The sequence below is a fragment of the Pantherophis guttatus genome, chromosome 1, assembly GCF_059756535.1.
Source record: "Pantherophis guttatus breed Tessera chromosome 1, ASM5975653v1, whole genome shotgun sequence".
In the NCBI taxonomy this organism is placed as follows: Eukaryota; Metazoa; Chordata; class Lepidosauria; order Squamata; family Colubridae; genus Pantherophis; species Pantherophis guttatus.
Genome location: NC_142063.1, coordinates 329,533,276 through 329,552,743, shown reverse-complemented (window position 1 = coordinate 329,552,743; position 19,468 = coordinate 329,533,276). Strand labels below are relative to the sequence as shown.

The window sequence follows — 19,468 nt, the reverse complement described above, 5'->3', positions numbered from 1 at the left end:
TTTAGCCGTTCCCACCAATTGACTATTAATTTCTTTTGAAAAGCAACTTCTGTGATAAATATCTCCAATTCACAGAAAATGGGAGGTGAGGGAGATTTTTTTTCTCCTCCGTTTGGCAGATACTAGTGGAAAAAATATGTGAAAGTGACACAGACTGGATTCAGACTTGCAATTATATCAAAACACACCTGAAGCTGATGTGAATTGGCTACAACTTGCTTCCTCCCTCCCACCTGAAAACGCATCAAAGCGGGTCGGTGACCAGCCCGTTAACATACCTGCCAGACTCCTACCACTGCATTAGCTATGAGGATCATAATGATCACAACAGGCTCCACAAAGGCTGTGGTGGTTTCTTCTCCTTTCTCAAACCAGGCCAGAATCTGCAGAGGGGAGGAGAAGGAGGGAGCAGGGAGGAGACGTGGAGGGGAAATTTAGACAACCATCTCAAAAAAGAAACAAGATGAAAGGCAGCCATGGTTGAGGGCTTCGTTTCACCCAAAGGGAGAACTGACCAAAACAAATTTCAGATGTTTTTTTTAAAAGAGAAATTGTTGTTAGTCATTAGCAAGTTTGTTTGAGAAGACAGAACATCTCCTCCTACGATGCGGAGAGGATGCTTGAAGATATACATCCATACATATGGAGCAGTGCAGTATGAAAACAAACTTATGTTGCCTGTGGAAGAGGTGCAACTTTTAGAGTTCTTACCTGCTGTTCTGCTTAAAAAAAGGTGTGATTTTGCCTGGAGTTATTTTTGAAACAGAGAGAGATGAGCTTATACTTTAAATCTATCATCTTGAATTTTCATATGAATCAGACTGAAGAAGTTCATAGAAGGAAAGTTTCCAATCTCCTTTCCTCCCCCAATCTCAAAGACACCTTCAATCCATAAATGCCACTCTAGATGTTGAAGGAAGGGGAATAACACCAAGAAGGGACCTGCCACTCATCAGGATTCTAACTTAAATTAATTGAAACTGGTTCCTGGAACAAGTTTTCACCCTTTTCCTTCCTGAGCAGCTCTACTGCACCTTGTTTTGATTTTTCAGGACAACTTTTTTCATAGTACCAAAACAGAAGCTGGATCTGAAAAGACCACTGGATTTGCTTAATAATTGCAACAAAAAAGATTGTAAAATCTCAACTGTGGTTGTACGTAAAGGACTACTAGTATCAACATTACCACATTCACCATCTTGCCTCTCCCCCCGTGCAGATGCCACTACTTTGTAGAGGTCTAGACTCTAATGACAATCTATTGCAGGCAAGAGAAGAAGTACAGGAATCAGCAATGGCAACAGCAAGTTTTCTTGTTTTCTCTTAAGCTAATGCTTCAACTAGGCCAGGGGTCGGCAACCTTAAACACTCAAAGAGCCACAAAGGTCCTAACCGGAAGCCCCTGTTCAATTCTGGAGCCGACGAAGTCCAGTTCCCCCACCATAGAGTCTCCTCCTAGCGCGGCTTCCTTTTTCCTCTACTTGTCCTAACTGAAAGCCCTCTCAATTGTGGAGCCGACCAGCGACAGGGAGCCGCAGCAGAGGAATGAAAGAGCCACATGCGGCTCCAGAGCCACGGGTTGCTGACCCTTGAATTAGGCCAGTGTTTATCAACTTTGGTAACTTTAAGATGGGTGGACTTCCAATTCCCAGTTGTTTTAATTGTTGTGAGGCTCCTACACATGTGAAATGTGTAGCTATCCACATTGGAAAAAAATCAAAATAAAATAACATTCTTCCATTCAATCACCATCCCATGATCTACATCAGGAGATGATTCTTGTTGTGGCTTCCTGCAGTCTCAACTACTGATAGTAGAGTGCATAGTGAGGCATGCTGGGAGATGTAGTGCTCACAAGACCATTGCCTGTCCAGATGTAGTCTACCAGGTGTTGCAACGTCCATGGACTGTTGTTGAGACAGAAAAAGCTTGGAAAATGTAATCTGAATGAGTGTTTTTTTAAAAAGTGATGGATAGCAAAAATAAGCTAACTTCTTCCAGCAAATAATTTTCTCAAGTGGAGGGAAGTCACTGGAATGTCCTGTAGCTACACATCTGACATCAAAAGATATACTTCAAAGCAGTAGTTACTAAATAGAAACTTCCTCAATGTTCTAACATTAATTTGTGGATATTTTTTTTTACCCTTTTGCTTTTGGCCAAACATTCCTGGACAATATTTCTCAGTTACTTAGCTGCAAAGTTTAATTTTCCTTCTGATGGAAAGCCAGCTCAAAAGACAAAGAAGCTGGTCCCTATTGAGTTAATGCTACATTTGAAAACACAACAGACTGAATTAAACAGGCTGTTGAATCCCCACTGATCTGGATCCACATTGTGGTTTTTCACTTTCTATTGGATTAAGCCTTTGATGTTCATAAGAAAATAAAGTTGAGGTGAGAGAACAGAAACCCAACAGGATACACACTTATTCAACTTATTATAATCCTGCAGAACAAGAGGGAGAAAATAGAAAGAAAAATATTATTTCAGACTTCGTATCCCGTTATTTGAAAAGGCAGTCCATCTCTGGAAATACATACTTGATTATGGCATGGCTGTCCACTTCTTGGTATATCCTTGCTGAATTAGAGATGATGGGACCACCAAAAGGATACTACTAAATTGTCTTTGTAAGGTAGGATGGCTACAATGATACACAGTGCCACAGGCTGACATAATGATATTATATTGGCAATTTAATCTTTAATCCTTTCTTCTTTAGCTGTCCATAATTAGTAGCTTTATTGATCCACTGCTTCTCTTCAGAGACTTTTAAATCACTCACTTTAATACAAAACTAAGCATGAGGATTGATTAGACCTAAGATGGCCTTTATGAAATACAGACAGTCCTCAACTTACGACCACAACCGGGGCCAGAACTTCCATTGCTAAGTAAGATGGCTGTTAAGTGAGTTGCGCCAGATTTCATGCCCTTTTTCTGCCACGGTTGTTAAGCTGCAGTTGTTAAGTGAATCATGCAGTTGTTAGGCGAATCCAGTTTTCCCCGTTGACTTTGCTTGTTAGAAGCCAACTGGGAGAGTCATAAATGGCAATCACATGATCCCAGGATGCTACAACCATCATAAATATATGTCAGTTGCCAAACACCTCAATAACAATAGCAATAGCACTTGGACTTATATACCGCTTTACAGTGCTTCTGTATCCTGAATTCTGATCACATGACAGTGGAGATGCTGCAAGGACCTTTTGTAAGTTACTTTTTTCAGTGCCACTGTCACTTCAAACGGTCATTAAACGAATGGTTGTAAATCAAGGATTATCTGTAGATGTTAAGTACCGTAGTAGTATTCTTGAAAGAATTCCCCAAACAAAACAAAAACGCAAAAAAATCTTTTTTTAATCTTTAAAGGAGATGCGAAATGCTTCCTCAAACAGGAAGGGGATGGGACAGCCTTCCTTATGCAATATTACTTTAAGGCAGGATTACACATTTTTGGTGCACGATTGGAGCTCACCAAGCTTGTGTGGCTTTGTTTTAATTTGATAGCATATTGTCTAGTTTTTTTTTGAGAGAGGAAGTAATTAAGGATAATAGGTTTGTTGGCCATTCCACAGCCTTTAAAAATCTACACAAGTAGCACTCACCCTAAAAAACTAGGGGAAAAAAAGTCTTGAAAGTTGTTTTTGTCCAGGGAGGTACTACAAGGCACAGGTAGCCCCTTTGCCACTGCTCAAAAATAAAATAAAAGTCTTTATTTCTTTTTTCCATTCCTGCTTTTAGCATGTGGATTATATTTAAGGGATTTCTTTTCATAAAATACCTTGCAAATTGCATTACAGATATGCAAATTATTTAGGCTAATAAGAAACAGGCAATTGTAAAATTAAAAATAGACATGAAATGTCCTTTGGCTCATTCTTCTTAGGGCTCCTTGACAAGCAAATCATGATAAGAAAAAAATATCACCTAAGATTTCCAATACAATTAATACATTTTTGAACAAGAAGCTAAATTTCAGCTACAAGTGAAAAGAAAACTGTAAAAAAAAATTCTTCCAAATTCAAAGACACCCCTCCCTCCCCTGTAATAAGGTATTTCTGAAAGGGATGAAAGGATAAACTGAGAGCCAGGTTGGTCTAGAAGTTAAGGCACCAGGCTAGAAAGTGGGAGACTGTGAGTTCAAGTCCCACCTTAATCATAACAGTCAGCTGGGTTACTTTGAGCCAGTCATTCTCTCTCAGCCCAACCCTTCTCACAAAGTTGTTGCTGTGGGGAAAATAGGAGAAGGAAGGTGTGTTGGATACATTTGCCGCCTTGAGTTATTTGTAAAAATAATAAAGGTGGGATACAAATAAATAAATAAATAAAATAAAAGTTTCCACTCAGCCCAGCCCTAGAAATCTGTACAAATGGGGCTGAGCTAGAGGACCATGATCTGACTAGATATGTGGCAATTTTCTGTGCTGCTATGATATTTCACTCCTAAATTAACTAGAAAAACCAAGCTTTTTCTGTGAGATTAGCAACTTGTCTCCTGGTTTGGGCTGAACCAGGTCAGCATCTGTATTTGTACTCATGTTCTATGAGTGACAAACTCAAGGCTCACAGGTCAAATCTGGCCCGTGGGGTGCTTAGATCTGGCTCACGGGGCTGCCCTGGAAACAGAGAAGGACCGGCCAACAGTGCCTCTGCCAGCGAAAACGGAGTTCAGGGGGGGGGGGCGCCTCCATTTTTGCTGGCAGAGGGTTGCAGGAAGCTGTCGCAGCCAAAAACAGAGCTCGGGAGCCCATTTCCGCTGACAGAGCACTTGGGCCACTACAGGCACCCCGGACATGAGTGACATTGAGCTGGCCATGCCCCCTGGCCACCCCCCACCCCCCAAGGTCAAACACAACCCTTATGCAGCCCTCAATGAAATCGAGTTTGACACTCCTGTTCTGTGGGTTGAACATTTAGTTACTAGGAAATCATCTGAAGAGCTTTTTTAAACTTAGTTTTTGAGTATAGTTTTTATATCATTTTACCGTTTGATCTGTCAGCCGCCTAGAGGCATGCAAGTGAGATGGGCGATCTAGAAGTTTGATAAATAAAGAAAACAATTTTCAAATATGAGGTAAACATACTTACAAAGGAAACGAAAGCAGCCAAGAGAAGGATGCGTACTAGGAGATCTTCAAACTGCTCCAATATTAGCTCCAGAAGTGATTTTCCTAGAAAGTTAATTGAAATCTCTTGTTAGAATAATAAAAAAAATCAGCAGAAAATAAGTGAAAATCAAGAACATGGGGGCATAACCTCAGACTGGGAGGTGGGAAGTTCAAAAGTGTTGTTAGAAAGTATTACTTCACAAAGAGAACAGTAGAAACTTGGAACCAACTTCAGCTGCTGGTTCAATCATCAGTAACTGAGTTTAAACATGTCAGTAACTGACAAACACATGCCCATCATATGACAAAAATATAAAATAAAATGAAGATTAATAAAATTTTAAAATAATAATTAAAAAATTAATTAAAAAGACATTATAAAGACAAATACAGTCAAAGGGCAGACTCAATGGAACATTAGGCTTTATTCTGCCATCAGTTTTCTATCTTTCTATCCCAGAAATACCCCTTACATATGTATTTAAAAAGTAGGATGCATAAAAAAACTATAGATAAAACTAATTCTGTCAGAAAGGGGGGGGGAAATGCAAACTTAGGTATGCTTCTACCTCCCTCTGACAATAGGAGACTTATGTTTGATCTTCAAAAGCAAGGAATTGTTATTGGATGGTATTTTTAAAAGTATATAAACCAACCTGAACACCAATAAAAATCCTGGCACAGCAAAAATGTAACACGTCAGGGAGAAAACTAGAATGTAATCACTAATACTAGTCTCATTTTTTATGCAGAGGAGTAACACCAATGGAGCAATACAAAGAGTGGGACATTTAGACAAATGGTGTCCAGACTACAGTAGGCCCTTTTGTCACAACTTGGGACATTAGTGCAAGAACCACTCATTTTATGGTAAACATGCCACCATATAAAGATATAATTCATGATAAACAGAATATAGATAAAGGAGAATATTTGTAGCTCAGGGATGAAATGATGAGTCCTTGGTGCTCTCTGAGCTTGGTTGTTTTCTTGCAGATGTTTCATTACCCAAACTAGGTAACATCTTCAGTACACTGATGATGTTACAACCAAGCTCAGAAAGCACCAAGGACCCATCATGGTAAACATGATCATCCTCTCAGACTGATTACATAAAGCATTTCCCATCCAGATCACACTGGTGGGTATCTTAGAATAGAATAACAGAGTTGGAAGGGATCTTGGAGGTCTTCTAGTCCAACCCCCTGCTTAGGCAGGAAATCCTACACCACTTTAGACAAATGGTTATCCAACATCTTCTTAAAAACTTCCAGTGTTGGAGCATTCACAACTTCTGGAGGCAAGTTGTTCCACTGATTAGTTGTTCTCGCTGTCAGGAAATTTCTTCTTAATTCTAAGTTGCTTCTCTCCTTGATTAGTTTCCACCCATTGCTTCTTGTTTTACCCTCAGATGCTTTGGAGAATACTTTGAGTCCCTCTTCTTTGTGGCAACCCCTGAGATATTGGAACACTGCTATCATGTCTCCACTATTATCACTTTATTCATCCCATGAGGGGCAAAAAAGCAATACACCTATAATGTACCTGCAAAATATTGTAGATTATTTAAAAGACAGCAGTGATCTCAAGATCAGTCCAAAGAAGCTCATGGATGACCTATGATTTGAACTCAACTTTCTCTTCTTTGTCTCCCACATGGTCTATGAGTCCTCCCCTCCTTATTAAAATATTATATGATTGTAAACTGCCTAGAGTCACCTTGGCAAGATGGGGGACATAGAAGTTAAAGAAAGAAAGAAAGAAAGAAAGAGATAATCAAATGATTGCAAACAGGAATCAAGCTTACCTTCTTCAGCTGGAAGTTCTACAGGTTTCCAGTGGGGGATCCACAAAGCGCAGCCAATGGGAAGGAGGGAAAAAGAATAAAAGATGGTTGATTTACAGAGATATGGATTTTATCCAGTCTTTCAGAAGCTCCATGTTTTATTCTCCCAATAATCAATTATTTTAGAAGTGCTAAAATTGAGAAAAAACAACCCATTTCCCCCCCACATCCCCCAGAGTTGCCTTGCAGTGAGGTGAGTGGCAAACAAATTTAATAAATAAATAAATCCACTGAACTCACTCTAGTGTCACCAGATACTGGTACTAACAAATGGATCTGACAATCATATGCATTCAAAATGCATACAGGTAGTCCTTGAATTACCATCCCAATTGAGCCCAACGTTGGGCTCAATTGTTAAGTGAGACATTTGTTAAGTGACTGTTGCCCCATTTTACGACCTTTCTTGCCACAATTGTTAAGTGAATCACTGCAGTTGATAAGTTAGTAACCAGGTTACTAGTTAACCAGTTAAGTGAATCTGGCTTCCCCATTGACTTTGCCTGTCAGAGGGTCGCAAAAGTTGGCCACCTGAATTTGGGACACAACAACGGTCATAAATATGAACCAGTTGCCAAGCATCTGAATTTTGATCACTTGATCATGGGGCTGCTGCAAAGGTCATAATGGTGAAAAACACTCATGTCACATTTTTCAGTGCCATTGCAACTTTGGACAGTCACTAAACAAACTGTTGTAAGTCGAGGACTACCTGTAATGATATGCCAGCCAATGCCCATAAACCCATGCAGTATCATTACTATGCCACATGAATAAAAGAAAAATTATAGCATGAAATTGGCCTCCACATAGCCTTTTCAGCATAATTTTTCACCATAGGATAGAAAAACTCAGAGAAGTAATGCAAGATCAGAAGATGTGGCCCATAGAATTGCCAAGAGTCGGACACAACTGAATGGATAATAATCATCATGATCACAGTCTTTTCAAAATGCTATCTTTGATGTCCAAGAGCCCTGGATATATGATGGGAAGCTGGTTGGAGGCCAGAAAGAACTTTTCTATTTCCCATCAAGTGAATACAAACAGGTTTGGATCAATAAATCATCCCACATGATTTGTTAATATACCGTAATCTCTAAACCCTTCATCTTCTTTTTCTTCTTTTTGGTATCTACTAAAAATGTTACATAATATTATCAAAATTGTATAATTCTAATCTAACCCATCTAATCCACAACAACTGCAGCCAGAATTGAAATAATTATGACACGGATAACTTTTCACCTGGATTTTCTCCAAGCATATTTTCCCCCTCCTTAAAAACCATAAGAGAATTCACAAATAAACTAATGAAAGCCTTCATTCTATAATTTTGTGTTTATTGGCAAAAGCAAAGATTACATCTGGCTGACTTGTAATATAGTAGGATTGTTTTTAAAGCATTGTGTTTACTTATTTCAAATTTCAACGTGTTTCTATCCTTGTTGTAGGAATTTTTCATATCATTTTGGACAGGTAAGGGTGAATGTTAAACTTCAGGGATCTACTTACCCCAACCAAGCTGGGTTTTTGTAAGAGTCAGTCCTTTGCTATTGCTTTTAAATGCTTTTAATTGCTTTTATTGTTTTGGAATTGTAAGCCATCCAGAGTCATTGATTGAGTTAGATGGTTATAGAAATTGAATGAATGAATGAATGAATGAAATGAAATGAATGAACGAATGAACGAACAGACAGAACAATAAGGGCCTACAAAATATCTCTTCTCCCATTTTTTTTTAATCCTCATAGTAGCCTTATGCATTAGTGACCTAACCTAGTTTTTTTTAAAAAAAAATATTATTTGTTAAATCATAAATTTGAGGTTTTCATAGAATCCAATCACATTGGATTACATGCTTATTATTATTTAGTACGATGAGAACGTGACAGAAGAGAAGTAAACATATATACACAGTTCACATGTTACATGCTGTGACAGTTGGATAGACATATCATACCGAGATAAAATTAAACATACGTCATGTTTTAGCACAACAGATGAATCCACACACATCTAAATTTAGCTTGACGGCTGAGGTGCAGTTTGAACCTAGAACCCTCTTCTCTGTCCTGGTATCATACTGTTAACTACAAAACCATGCCAACAACACAAGTCTTAGTGATTTAAATGCATCATAATTATGCATGAGTTTTATTTGAGATAAAACTCTTAAATATGACATTTTGGGGGAAGGGGAGAGAGGAATTGACATTTTAAATACAGTGTTTTGAGCTTTTTTTCCCAAGAAAACCTTTAGATTGCTACAGAAACACAAACGAATAGATAAGAATGCTCAAAAGTATTATGGGATGATACTCATCAGATTCACCCACTCGCATGTTCTTCTTAAGTGACAGTAAATATTTCATGCAGAGCGTTGGAAAAATATAATTCAACAGGAGGGGAGGAATTTAAAACTCCGGGTTCCACAAAGCTGCTCATTTGCACTTTTAAAACATTCACATACACATGGACGACCCCACCACCAGCACACACACTTTGATTAACATTCAGTAAATGAATTCACTATTCATAGCAGGCCCCCAAGTGACTCACAACTGCAGAGAAACTACAGAATAAAGCATTTCACTGCGGTTAGGGAGCAATTTGATTTTCTGCAGAGGAAGTGAGAGCATCAAGGCTGATAACCTTGGCAGATACTAACTCTGTAGCTCTCAGTAAGAACACTTGCAGGCAAGCTGAGAACTAGAGTCCTTTATCACAGGGGTCTCCAACCTTGGCAGCTTTAAGCCTGGAGGACTTCAACCCCCAGAATTCCCCAGCCAGCTTTGCAGTCCTCCAGGCTTAAAGTTGCCAAGGTTGGAGATCCCTGCTTTACCCAGTCTCTGCTTTTCATATGCATTGAAATAAGACTCCCATCTTCTCTAGCCACATAGATGTGAGGAGCCTATGGAGATTCGTCCAAGTCATAGTTGTCCCAAAGGTGCTTTTCCAAAAGGCAGCTGGACTTTCTTGAAAGCTAATGACCGACCCACAGAATATTAGCGACCCAAATGACTGCAAAGAATATAAATCCTTGCATTCCCCACATTCAGTTAGAACTGAAGAAGCCTCTTGGATGAGAAGCGAAACGTTCTCAAGAAAAAAAAAAACAAGAAAGTCCAGTTGCCTTTTGGAAAAGCAACTTTGGGATAGGTGTGAGGAGATGATGGAGAGGGTGTCCATCTTGCCCCCACAGTGTTAGGGCAGGCGGGCTTCAATCTCACTGGGGAGGCCTGGTTTGTGCAAGGGAGAAACAAACAGCTTCTCATGTCTATTGAAATTTTAATTTTCTCTTGCAGGCAAAAAAAAACCCAGCAGAGGTTAGAAGGAATCAAAACTTTCAACCGCAGGGGAAATATCTATCTTACTCATTCAGAGCCAGAAAGCTCAACTCTGCCTGCCTTGACTGGTTTTCCCTCTGTATACCGTGTTTCCCCAAAAATAAGCCCTTCCCAAAAATATTTAATCGCATGCACAGCCAGTCCCCGCCATATCCTCTGGTTAAGGTTAGGGAGATAGAGCTGGAAATCAGGTAAGACGGCAAGAGGAGCCCCGTCTTGCTCCACATGCCCCAAAATAATAAGCCTTCCCCAAAAATAAGCCCTCCCCTGAAAATAAGCCCTCCCCAAAAATATTTAACTGCATGCGCAACTGGTCCCCGCCATTTCCTCTGGTTAGGGTAAGGGAGACAGAGCTGGAAATCAAGTAAGACGGTAAGAGGAGCCCTGTCTTACTCCACATGCCCCAAAACAATAGGACCTCCCCGAAAACAAGGCCAAGCGCTTATTTCAGGGTTCAAAAAACTTTTCGGGGAAACACGGTAGATTCTGACAGCTGGAGTTCAAAACTAAATACAGGCAACAGTATGGGATAGAAAGTCAAGGTATCGCCCACAAGGGGAAGCAAAAGAGAAAGGAAATCTGTTAGGCTTTGATTAGGAAAGCATCAGCCAAGACGACTTGCAGAACATTTTAAAGGGAAGCATTTTAAAGGGAGAGCACTGTTAGTATAGGGTGGATCTTCTCTTCTCAACTTTAGCAACTTTTAAAATGTTTGGGCTTCAACTCCCAGTAATCACCAGCCAACGAAGTGGATGGACTGAGTTACAGTGACACTAAGTGCACCATTGTAGGAGCTGAAAGACTAGGTGAAGGACAGATTGTCATGGAGAAACTCTATCTATGTGGTTGCTAGGAGTCAAAAATGACTTGGTGGCACATAATCAACTGAACTGTGATGTTATTGTTGGCAGCTGTCCTAAGTGCTGTTAGGGTGAGGTTGAAATGCGAGCAAAATAAATAGAACGTACAAGACTGTGCATAAGTGGTAGGGTTCAGGGTGGGAAATCCCTAACAGAAAAAACACACAGTTTATATCTGTGGGATCACATGTCTTTAACTGTATATGTCATATCAGCAAAGGCCTTTTCCGCCCATTCTCAAGCAGGAGGAAGAAGGTCTCAGTCACAATTTAAATACTCTTATTAAGAAAATCAATTTCAAATAGTTTCGTTTGCAATGCTGTGGTCTCTTGGAAACTGATGGACTGGGGGGAAAAAATCAATCAATCAGAATAGAGCTGGAAGAGACTTTGGAGGCTTTCTAGTCCAGCCCCCTACTCAAGCAGGAGACCCTATACCAGGGGTGTCAAACTCGGATCGTCACATTGTCGTCATGTGACATATTGCGACTTTTCCCCCCTTCGTTAAAACGGGGGTGGGCGTGGCCAGCAAGTGATGCATCCAGCTTGCGGGCTGCGAATTTGACATCCCTGCCCCATACCATTTCAGTCAGATGGCTGTCCGGTCCCTTCCCAGTGATGAAGCACCCATAACTTCTGAAGGCAAGCTGTTCCATTGCTTAATTGTCCTCACTGTTAGGAAGTTTCTCTTAAATTCCAGATTGCTTCTCTCTTTGACTAGTTTCCATCCATTGTTTTTTGCCCTGCCCTCTGATGCTTTGGAGAATAATTTGACCCCCTCCTCTTTGTGGCAGCCTCTCAAATACTGGAATACTGCTATTGTGTCTACCCTAGTCCTTATTTTCTCTAAACTAGCCAAACCCAAATCCTGCAACCGTTCTTCATATGTTTTAGTCTCCAGGCTTTTAATCATCTTAGTTGCTCTTCTTTGCACTTTTTCCAAAGTCTCAACATCCTTTTTGTAATGTGGTGACCAAAACTGGATGGAGTATTCCAGGTGTGGCCTTACTAAAGCTTTATAAAGTGGTACTAATACTTCACGTGATTTTGATTCTATGCCTCTGTTTATACAATGAAGGAATTGTATTAGCTTTTTTGGCTGCTGCCGCACACTGCTGACTCATGTGTAAAGTGATCATCCACTAGGACTCCAAGGTTCCTCTCACTGTTACTGTTTTTGAGCCAAAAATAAGGTTGACTTCATAGTTCTCTTTGGTTACCAGAAAAGCCATGTTTAGCTAGAATCACGATCACTTGAAGTCTTGGTCACTACAATATAAAACAGATGTCGAGACTTTAGAAAGTATGCAGAGAAGAACGATAAGTAACTGGAGGTTAAAACATATGAAGAACAGTTGCAGGAATTGGGTATGTCTAGTTTAATGAGAAGAAGGCCTAGGAGTGACATGATGGCAGTGTTCCATTATTTGAAGGGCTGCCACAAAGAAGAGGGGATCTACCTATTTTCCAAAGCACCAGAAGGCAAGACAAGAAGCAATGGATGGAAACTAATCAAGGAGAGAAGCAACTTGTCCTCAATTTACAACTGTTCATTTAGCAACCAATTCACTTAATGACAATATTATTTATTATTATTTTATTTATTTATTTATTATTTATTAATATGATCCACTTATTGTGAACTATGGCAAAAAAAGGTCATAAAGTCAGGTGTGACTCCCTTAACAACTACCTAGTTTAGCAATGAAAATCCTGGACCCAATTGCGGTCGTACCTCGAGGATTACCTGTAGAGACCTGGTTCCTGGGCCTTTGTGGCATATAAGGGGAGGCAAAGCATGCTTTGTTATGTTGCAATGCAAATTCTGCCTCTTCTGTACTTGCATTGTGATGTTGCATGGAAATTTGCAAGGGGCTCGTGTGTTAGATCACTTTGTCGGATTATGGATTTAGCTATAAAATAGAGATGCTCATTTTTTTCTGGACTAACCCACTTGGTTTACAAATGGTATACCAACAGGAGGCTCCAAAAATTAGGGAACGAGGCAATCATTTCCCAGTTATATATTTATTACATTTCCTCTTTTGTTATATTGTTAGTTACAATTTAGTTACACACACACACAAACACACACACACTGGTCTGCAGGCTGCATGCAGTTTTGGCAAGCTCTAATTTGTGTTCAACTACCATAAACAAACCACAATGAACTCACTTTGTTAGTCAATGCTTTCCAAATTAAACCAACATTGCTTAATCATTTGGAAATATGCATTTTTTTTCATTAAAAATTGCTTTGCTTATTTAATCATCATTTTAGATCAGCATTCAAGAAATGTTATTTTAATTTTGAATGACTATGGTAGAATCCGCCAGAGCCATGCATAGGTCAAGTCTGTCTGAGACTAATCTGGAAAAAAAAGATCACCAGGGAAACTTGACGTCCAAGTACATCTGCTATTTGACTAGCACTGACATTTCGGCTATTGCCAATTCAAACATCCTTTTGCGAAGGGAAACCTCACACTGGCATCCCTTGCAAACAACATACAGCAGGCAGGTGACAGAGAAGTTGATAAATATGGGCGGGGATGTTTATCCTTCAAAACTGCTCTTAGTAAATCAAACAGCACAATTACCTACAGTACAAATAGTGAATATTAAAAACATTTGTTTATAGAACTAATCTATAAGTACTATATGTATGTTCCTGTTTTGCCACAACAAAAAAAGAACAGGAACTGCAGCCTGACCACAAGACGTTCTGTTGAATCAACAGCACCAGTACACAGATATCTCCAGACTAATCTTTGCAATCATAGGGACTAGAACCTTTAACTATCAGTGAAAATTGCTTTTTGAAATGGAAACTATCATGCTCAACTCAGAACTTTCTTAGGTTGTGATCTGATGCAGTATTTCAAAGACAAACTTTTCAGGGAAAACAATAACACTTGTATTCACATCATACAGCTAACCGGGAGGGTCATAAATCTAGTAGCTTTACTGCTGAAACTTCTAAATATTGGTTAGTTTATTCTGGCTTATTCTGTTCAGTAAATTCAACCCATTGTTTGAGTTTATAATAGTACTATATGAATCAAGGGGAAAAATGTGTTAATTCAGTAGTCTGAGTAGAAATTGAACGCCTAATCCTTTCCTTTTTTTAATATGCAGGCTCATAATTGGTTTTGCTCCACAGATTTTGCATTGAAGGGCAAAGATCTCTGGTGCTGAAAATTAGCAGGAGGGGCAAATCCTTTTCCCAGCAGCTGCCAAGAACCCATGAATATTTCCTTGAATCAGGGAAAAAAGAGCTTCATAGGCAACTCAGTGTAGCTTGAATATGTAATGATGTCTTCAAACCTGTATTATCAATCAAATAGAACTTTGGGTTGGTCTCCTCTTCCAATGCTGTATGATTAAAGAGACACAAAGAACAGAAATAAGTACCATGGTGTTCTTAGTACTCTCTGAGCTCAGTTGTTTGCTTGCAGATATTTCATTACTCAACCAGGTGCCTTCCATTTAAAAGAGACAAACAAACAAACAAACAAAAACTTAGGAAAGGAAGAGGAAGACTAGAACACAGTTCCTCCAACATCTAACAATCAGAGAAGCAGGGATCAATACAAGACAATCGATCAGACAGAAAACAATAATCAAGAAACCATCAAGGAGGAACTACTCCCACCAAATCTGGCAGAGTAAGCATATAAACAGGCAGGAAACCCCACACTCTCTTGCACTAAGGTTATCTAGTTGGGTAATAAAACATCTGCAAACAAACAACTACGTTCAGAGAGTACCAAGAACTCCACAGATCAACCCGGAGCTACAGACATTCTCTTTTATTAGAAATACAGAAAATGGTTTTGAGTACCGAGCTACAGTTGAAATCTACAAATATCTCAGTTCCTTGAGCATACACCAAGCAAGATTTCCTCAGTGTAGACATGTAAGAAACTTGGTTACAACAGAAAAATAAGACAATAAGGTTTATATTCCCAGAAAAATTCAGGAAATGGAAGAGGAAGTAAATAAGAATAAGAAAATTATAATAAGGTTGCTTTTTTTCCAACTCCAGCTGCAAGTTAAAAAAAAAAAAAGACCAAGAGCACTTTTTGGAGACAAAAACTGAAGACAGATTCAAAACCAACTGAATCTTGCAGCTTAATTCATTTTGGAAGTGTTTCACAACATATCCAAGCAGCCACAAAAGAAAGCTACAGCCCAGGAAAACAATTGGGATATTAGCACCCATTTCTGCCGATTTACCGAAAGAATGTGGCAAGATCCTTGTTCTTTTAGAGTCAGATAAAGCAGGCTGCAGATGGCTGGTGAGAAAAACTGAAGAAGGAGATGGCATTGTAGCAATGACAGTTGCTGTTACTGGCTGGGGACGAGGGAACTAGGAGTCCAATGCCCCAGGTTGGGGTGGGGGGAAGCAGCCCTAAAACAACGAACACTGTGTGGATTGTACCAGTTGCTCAACTCTTATAATGTTTTATTTATTTATTTATTTATTTATTTATTTATTTATTTATTTATTTATTTATTTATTTATTTATTATTGGTTCGATTTATATGCTGCCCTTCTCCGGAGACTCAGGGCAACTTACAATGCGTTAAGCAATAGCTTTCATACTTTTGTATATACCTGCTTAGTAGGGCTTTGCCCCCCCCCCAAAAGTGGTGTTCTTTTTTATACAAAGTCAGCTTATTGCCCCCACAATCCGGGTCCTCATTTTACCTACCTTAGAAAGGATGGAAGGCTGAGTCAACCTTGAGCCTGGTGAGATTTGAACTTGCAGTAATTGCAGGCAGCTGGTGCTATTTAACAGCACTTTAGTCTGCTGCACCACCAAAGCTCAGTTTTCCCAATGGTCATGTAACCTGCCTACTTCCTTTAAGTTCACAATATTTCTTTCTGTGTGAAGATCACTGTTTTCATGCAGTGTTTAACACTCAACTCATAGAATTTGTTTTAGAGAAGAATTCTAGTTTTGCACTTTCGACACTAGCCTTCTTAGCAGGTTTGTTTAACTTACATGCTGCTCACCCTGCTATCAAGAGTGGCTTGATATATGTTGGAAGTGTGGAAGAACTTCCTTTTGTGACTATTGGGCACTCTGCTCCTGGGGGGGGGGGTGACACTGTTGTGGGTGTTTTCACAAAATGACTACCCTGAGAGGTCTGCCCAGTGGAACTATTTTCCAGGTCCTCCCATACAAGCTAGGATGCTTCTACCACTTCTATTTATCTTTGCCTTTTTACTATGGAGCAGACTAAAGAAACTTGTTAGTCAGAAGCGACCTAGCAATAAAACCCAATTAATAGAAGCAATCATTCAATCTTGGTTTCACATTATAACAGCTGCAGAACTAAAAGACTTGGTTCATTCCATAGGAAGACATTGTAAGGTCGTAATTCATGCTAAAGGTTACCCAACTAAGTACTGACGTGATAATGTTTGTATATCTCGTTTTTTTCTATGGTGATAATTTTTGTATATCTCGTTTTTTCTACGTGTTTCACTTTTCTTCTTTATACTGTAAACTGCTATTCTAATAGCAAATCCTTCATAAAAGTTATTGCATTACATTCTTGATTAAATTATGTTTCCATTGAAATATAATTTTATGGTACTACTCCAAAAAAAAGTGGTGTTATTAGCTAGTTTTAGAAAATATACTTTTCCCAAAAGGTTTCCACAATTTTGGCCACTACTGTAGACTATTTCCCTTTGAATTGTGAGGCAGTGAGTGATGAGCATGGGGAGAGATTCCACCAGGATATCGCAGGCATGGAGAAAAGATACCAAGGGAAATGGAGTCCATCCACACTTGCCGATTACTGCTGGAATCTCCCCAGGGATGATCCTACTGCAGTTCACAAGAGAAAAGCCAAAAAGCGCAGTTTAGATATCGAATAAAGATGGAACCTTCTCATTTAATCTGATGTTAGAGCTCATCAGTTTTTCATGCAAAAAGCATGAAATTGTTATATGAAAAACCAATAAATGAATGGAAAGTTATGTTATTGGTATCAGTAAAACTAAATAAATTTATAATGATTGGTGTGGCACCATTCTCATTGCTCTATCACATTTTGCAGAAAAAAATATGGAGCATTAATCGCACATCCCCCTCATAATTTTGAATTATTTTGCTGCAATTTTGACCTGAAGCTGTATCTTGAAAACTGGAGCCAATAAATACTTAGGATTTAATTTTCCTTTATTAGTGACCCAATGCTGGTAATATTAAGCTACTTTCATTTCTGAGGCTTTCTCCTTGTAGACCAGTGTTATCTTTTCCTGTTTGCCAGAATGCAAGACCTTTGTTGCATGCACCTGTTGAGTGCAGAGTGTGTATTAGCCACATCACTGGCACATACCAATTATCCAAGGGACCAGAGAGTTCAGCTGTAGCCTTCAAAACTGCCATAAAGCAATGTCCAATTTAGTTCACTGAGCAAGTTGCTGCTCCATTAAGAGAGATATATGGCCCTTTATGAACACTGTACAGGTAAATCTCGACTTATGACCACAATTCATAAGCCCAGAATTTATGTTGCTAAGTGAGAAATTTGTTAAGTGACTTTTGTCCCATTTTAGGGCTTTTCTTGCCACATTTGTTAAGTGAATCACTGCAGTTGTTAAATTAGTAACACAGTTGTTAAGTGAATCTGGCTTCTCTAGTGACTTTGCTTGTCAGATGGTCGCAAAAGATGGTCACATGATCCCGGGACACTGCAACCGTCATAAGTACATGCCAGTTGCCAAGCAAACTGAATTTTGATTGTGTGATCATGGGAATGCTGCAACAGTCGTAAGTGTGAAAAAATGGTCATATGTTGGGGTTTTTTTTCAGTTTTCAACTTTGAACAGTCACTAAATGAATGGTTGTAAATTGAGGACTACCTGTACATTCTTCCAAGGTGAGTAGAAAGCAAATTGCCATCCCAAATAAAGTGAGAAGGAAGGGAAACAGAGGTAGGGCAAAAGGGGATGTTAAAAAGAAAAGAAAAAGAAAAGAAAAGTAAACGTATCAGGAGGGACGTTCTATTTTTCTACCAGGCGGATACCACTCCCTCCCTCCCTCCCTCCCCCTCCCTCCCTCCCTCTCTCTCTCTCTCCCCCTCCCTCCCTCCCTCCTTCCCTCTCTGAAATGAAATTTATAATGGAACAGGAAGAACCACAGTTGTCAGATGTAAGCAAGACAAAGAACAGTAACTCCCTGACAATATCGTTTTGGGGACACTGCTTCTCGCCAAGACATTTTTAAAAAATAAACTGTTATTTTAACCAGCTACATTTCAGCCCACACATTGATGAGAGAAACCACATCTTATACATGCTAAAAGTATGTGTGTGTGGGTTGCATGTATCTCTCTGTGTGTGAGAGAAAAGGAGGGAGGGGGGAGGGGATACCTGTCATTTCTCAGCCACAGTTGACAGCTTAATGCAAAATTTCATACTGCCAACTTTTCCTTCAGTTCCTCGTTCCCAATTTCCATCAGGATGAGCTTGATGGCACTCTTCCTTTCTCCCCATTTTTTTTTCCACAGCCGTGTATTTTTTTTAAAGGGGAAAAGATGAGCTGCTCCAGCAATGTAAAAGAAAGGTGAACAATCCTTGAGGTTTTTACATAAAGACGACAAATGGAATTCAATGCTGGAAAGTCCTGGAGAACAGATGAAGTGCTGGATGATTAGACTCAAGCAACTCTAGTCCCATCCTCAAAAAGGAGGTACAGAAGAGTCTTGGGAAAGTAGATAGCACTTAGTTTGAACAACTAACTGATGTTAGTTGTTATACGGATATATTGGGTAAGGGGCTAAACCATTTCAGACACAATCTTTCTGCAGATACTTAGGAAAAAAATGCTATCATGAGGAGCTGTGGTGGTGCAGTGTTTAGAATGCAGGCTGACTTTTCCCACTGCCAGGAGTTCGATCCTGACCAGCTCAAGATTGACTCACCTTGCCATCCTTCTGAGGTTGGTAAAATGAGGACCCAGATTGTTGGGGGCAATATGCAAATAAGGCTTCTACGCTCACTCTGTAAGACCGAAAGGTCGGCAGTTCGGCAATTTGAATCCCTAGTACTGGTCTCCTGTGTGAGCAGGGGGTTGGACTAGATGACCTCCAAGGTCCCTTCCAACTCTGTTACTGTTACTATAAGCTTAGAGAGGGCTGTAAAGCACCAAGGAGCGGTACATAAGTCTAAGTATTATTGCTATCATTACCAAGAGCCATGAAGGTTTTTCACGCCTTCAAATGAGACTAACCTAATCTCTCATGAATGAAGGAAAATACGTGCATCCCAGGA

General features: G+C 39.6%; 1 protein-coding gene across 1 annotated transcript in view; it reads right to left on the bottom strand.

The window, feature by feature from the left end:
* Positions 1 to 19,468, bottom strand: part of ATP2A3 (ATPase sarcoplasmic/endoplasmic reticulum Ca2+ transporting 3) — a 148,828-nt gene that overhangs the window by 67,609 nt on the left and 61,751 nt on the right. The window contains exons 2-4 of the mRNA XM_034420907.3: positions 6,925 to 6,942; positions 5,098 to 5,180; positions 279 to 383 (exon numbers count right to left, since the gene is read on the bottom strand). Coding sequence (XP_034276798.1) covers positions 279 to 383; positions 5,098 to 5,180; positions 6,925 to 6,942 — 206 coding nt within the window. The remainder of the gene's footprint in view (positions 1 to 278; positions 384 to 5,097; positions 5,181 to 6,924; positions 6,943 to 19,468) is intronic.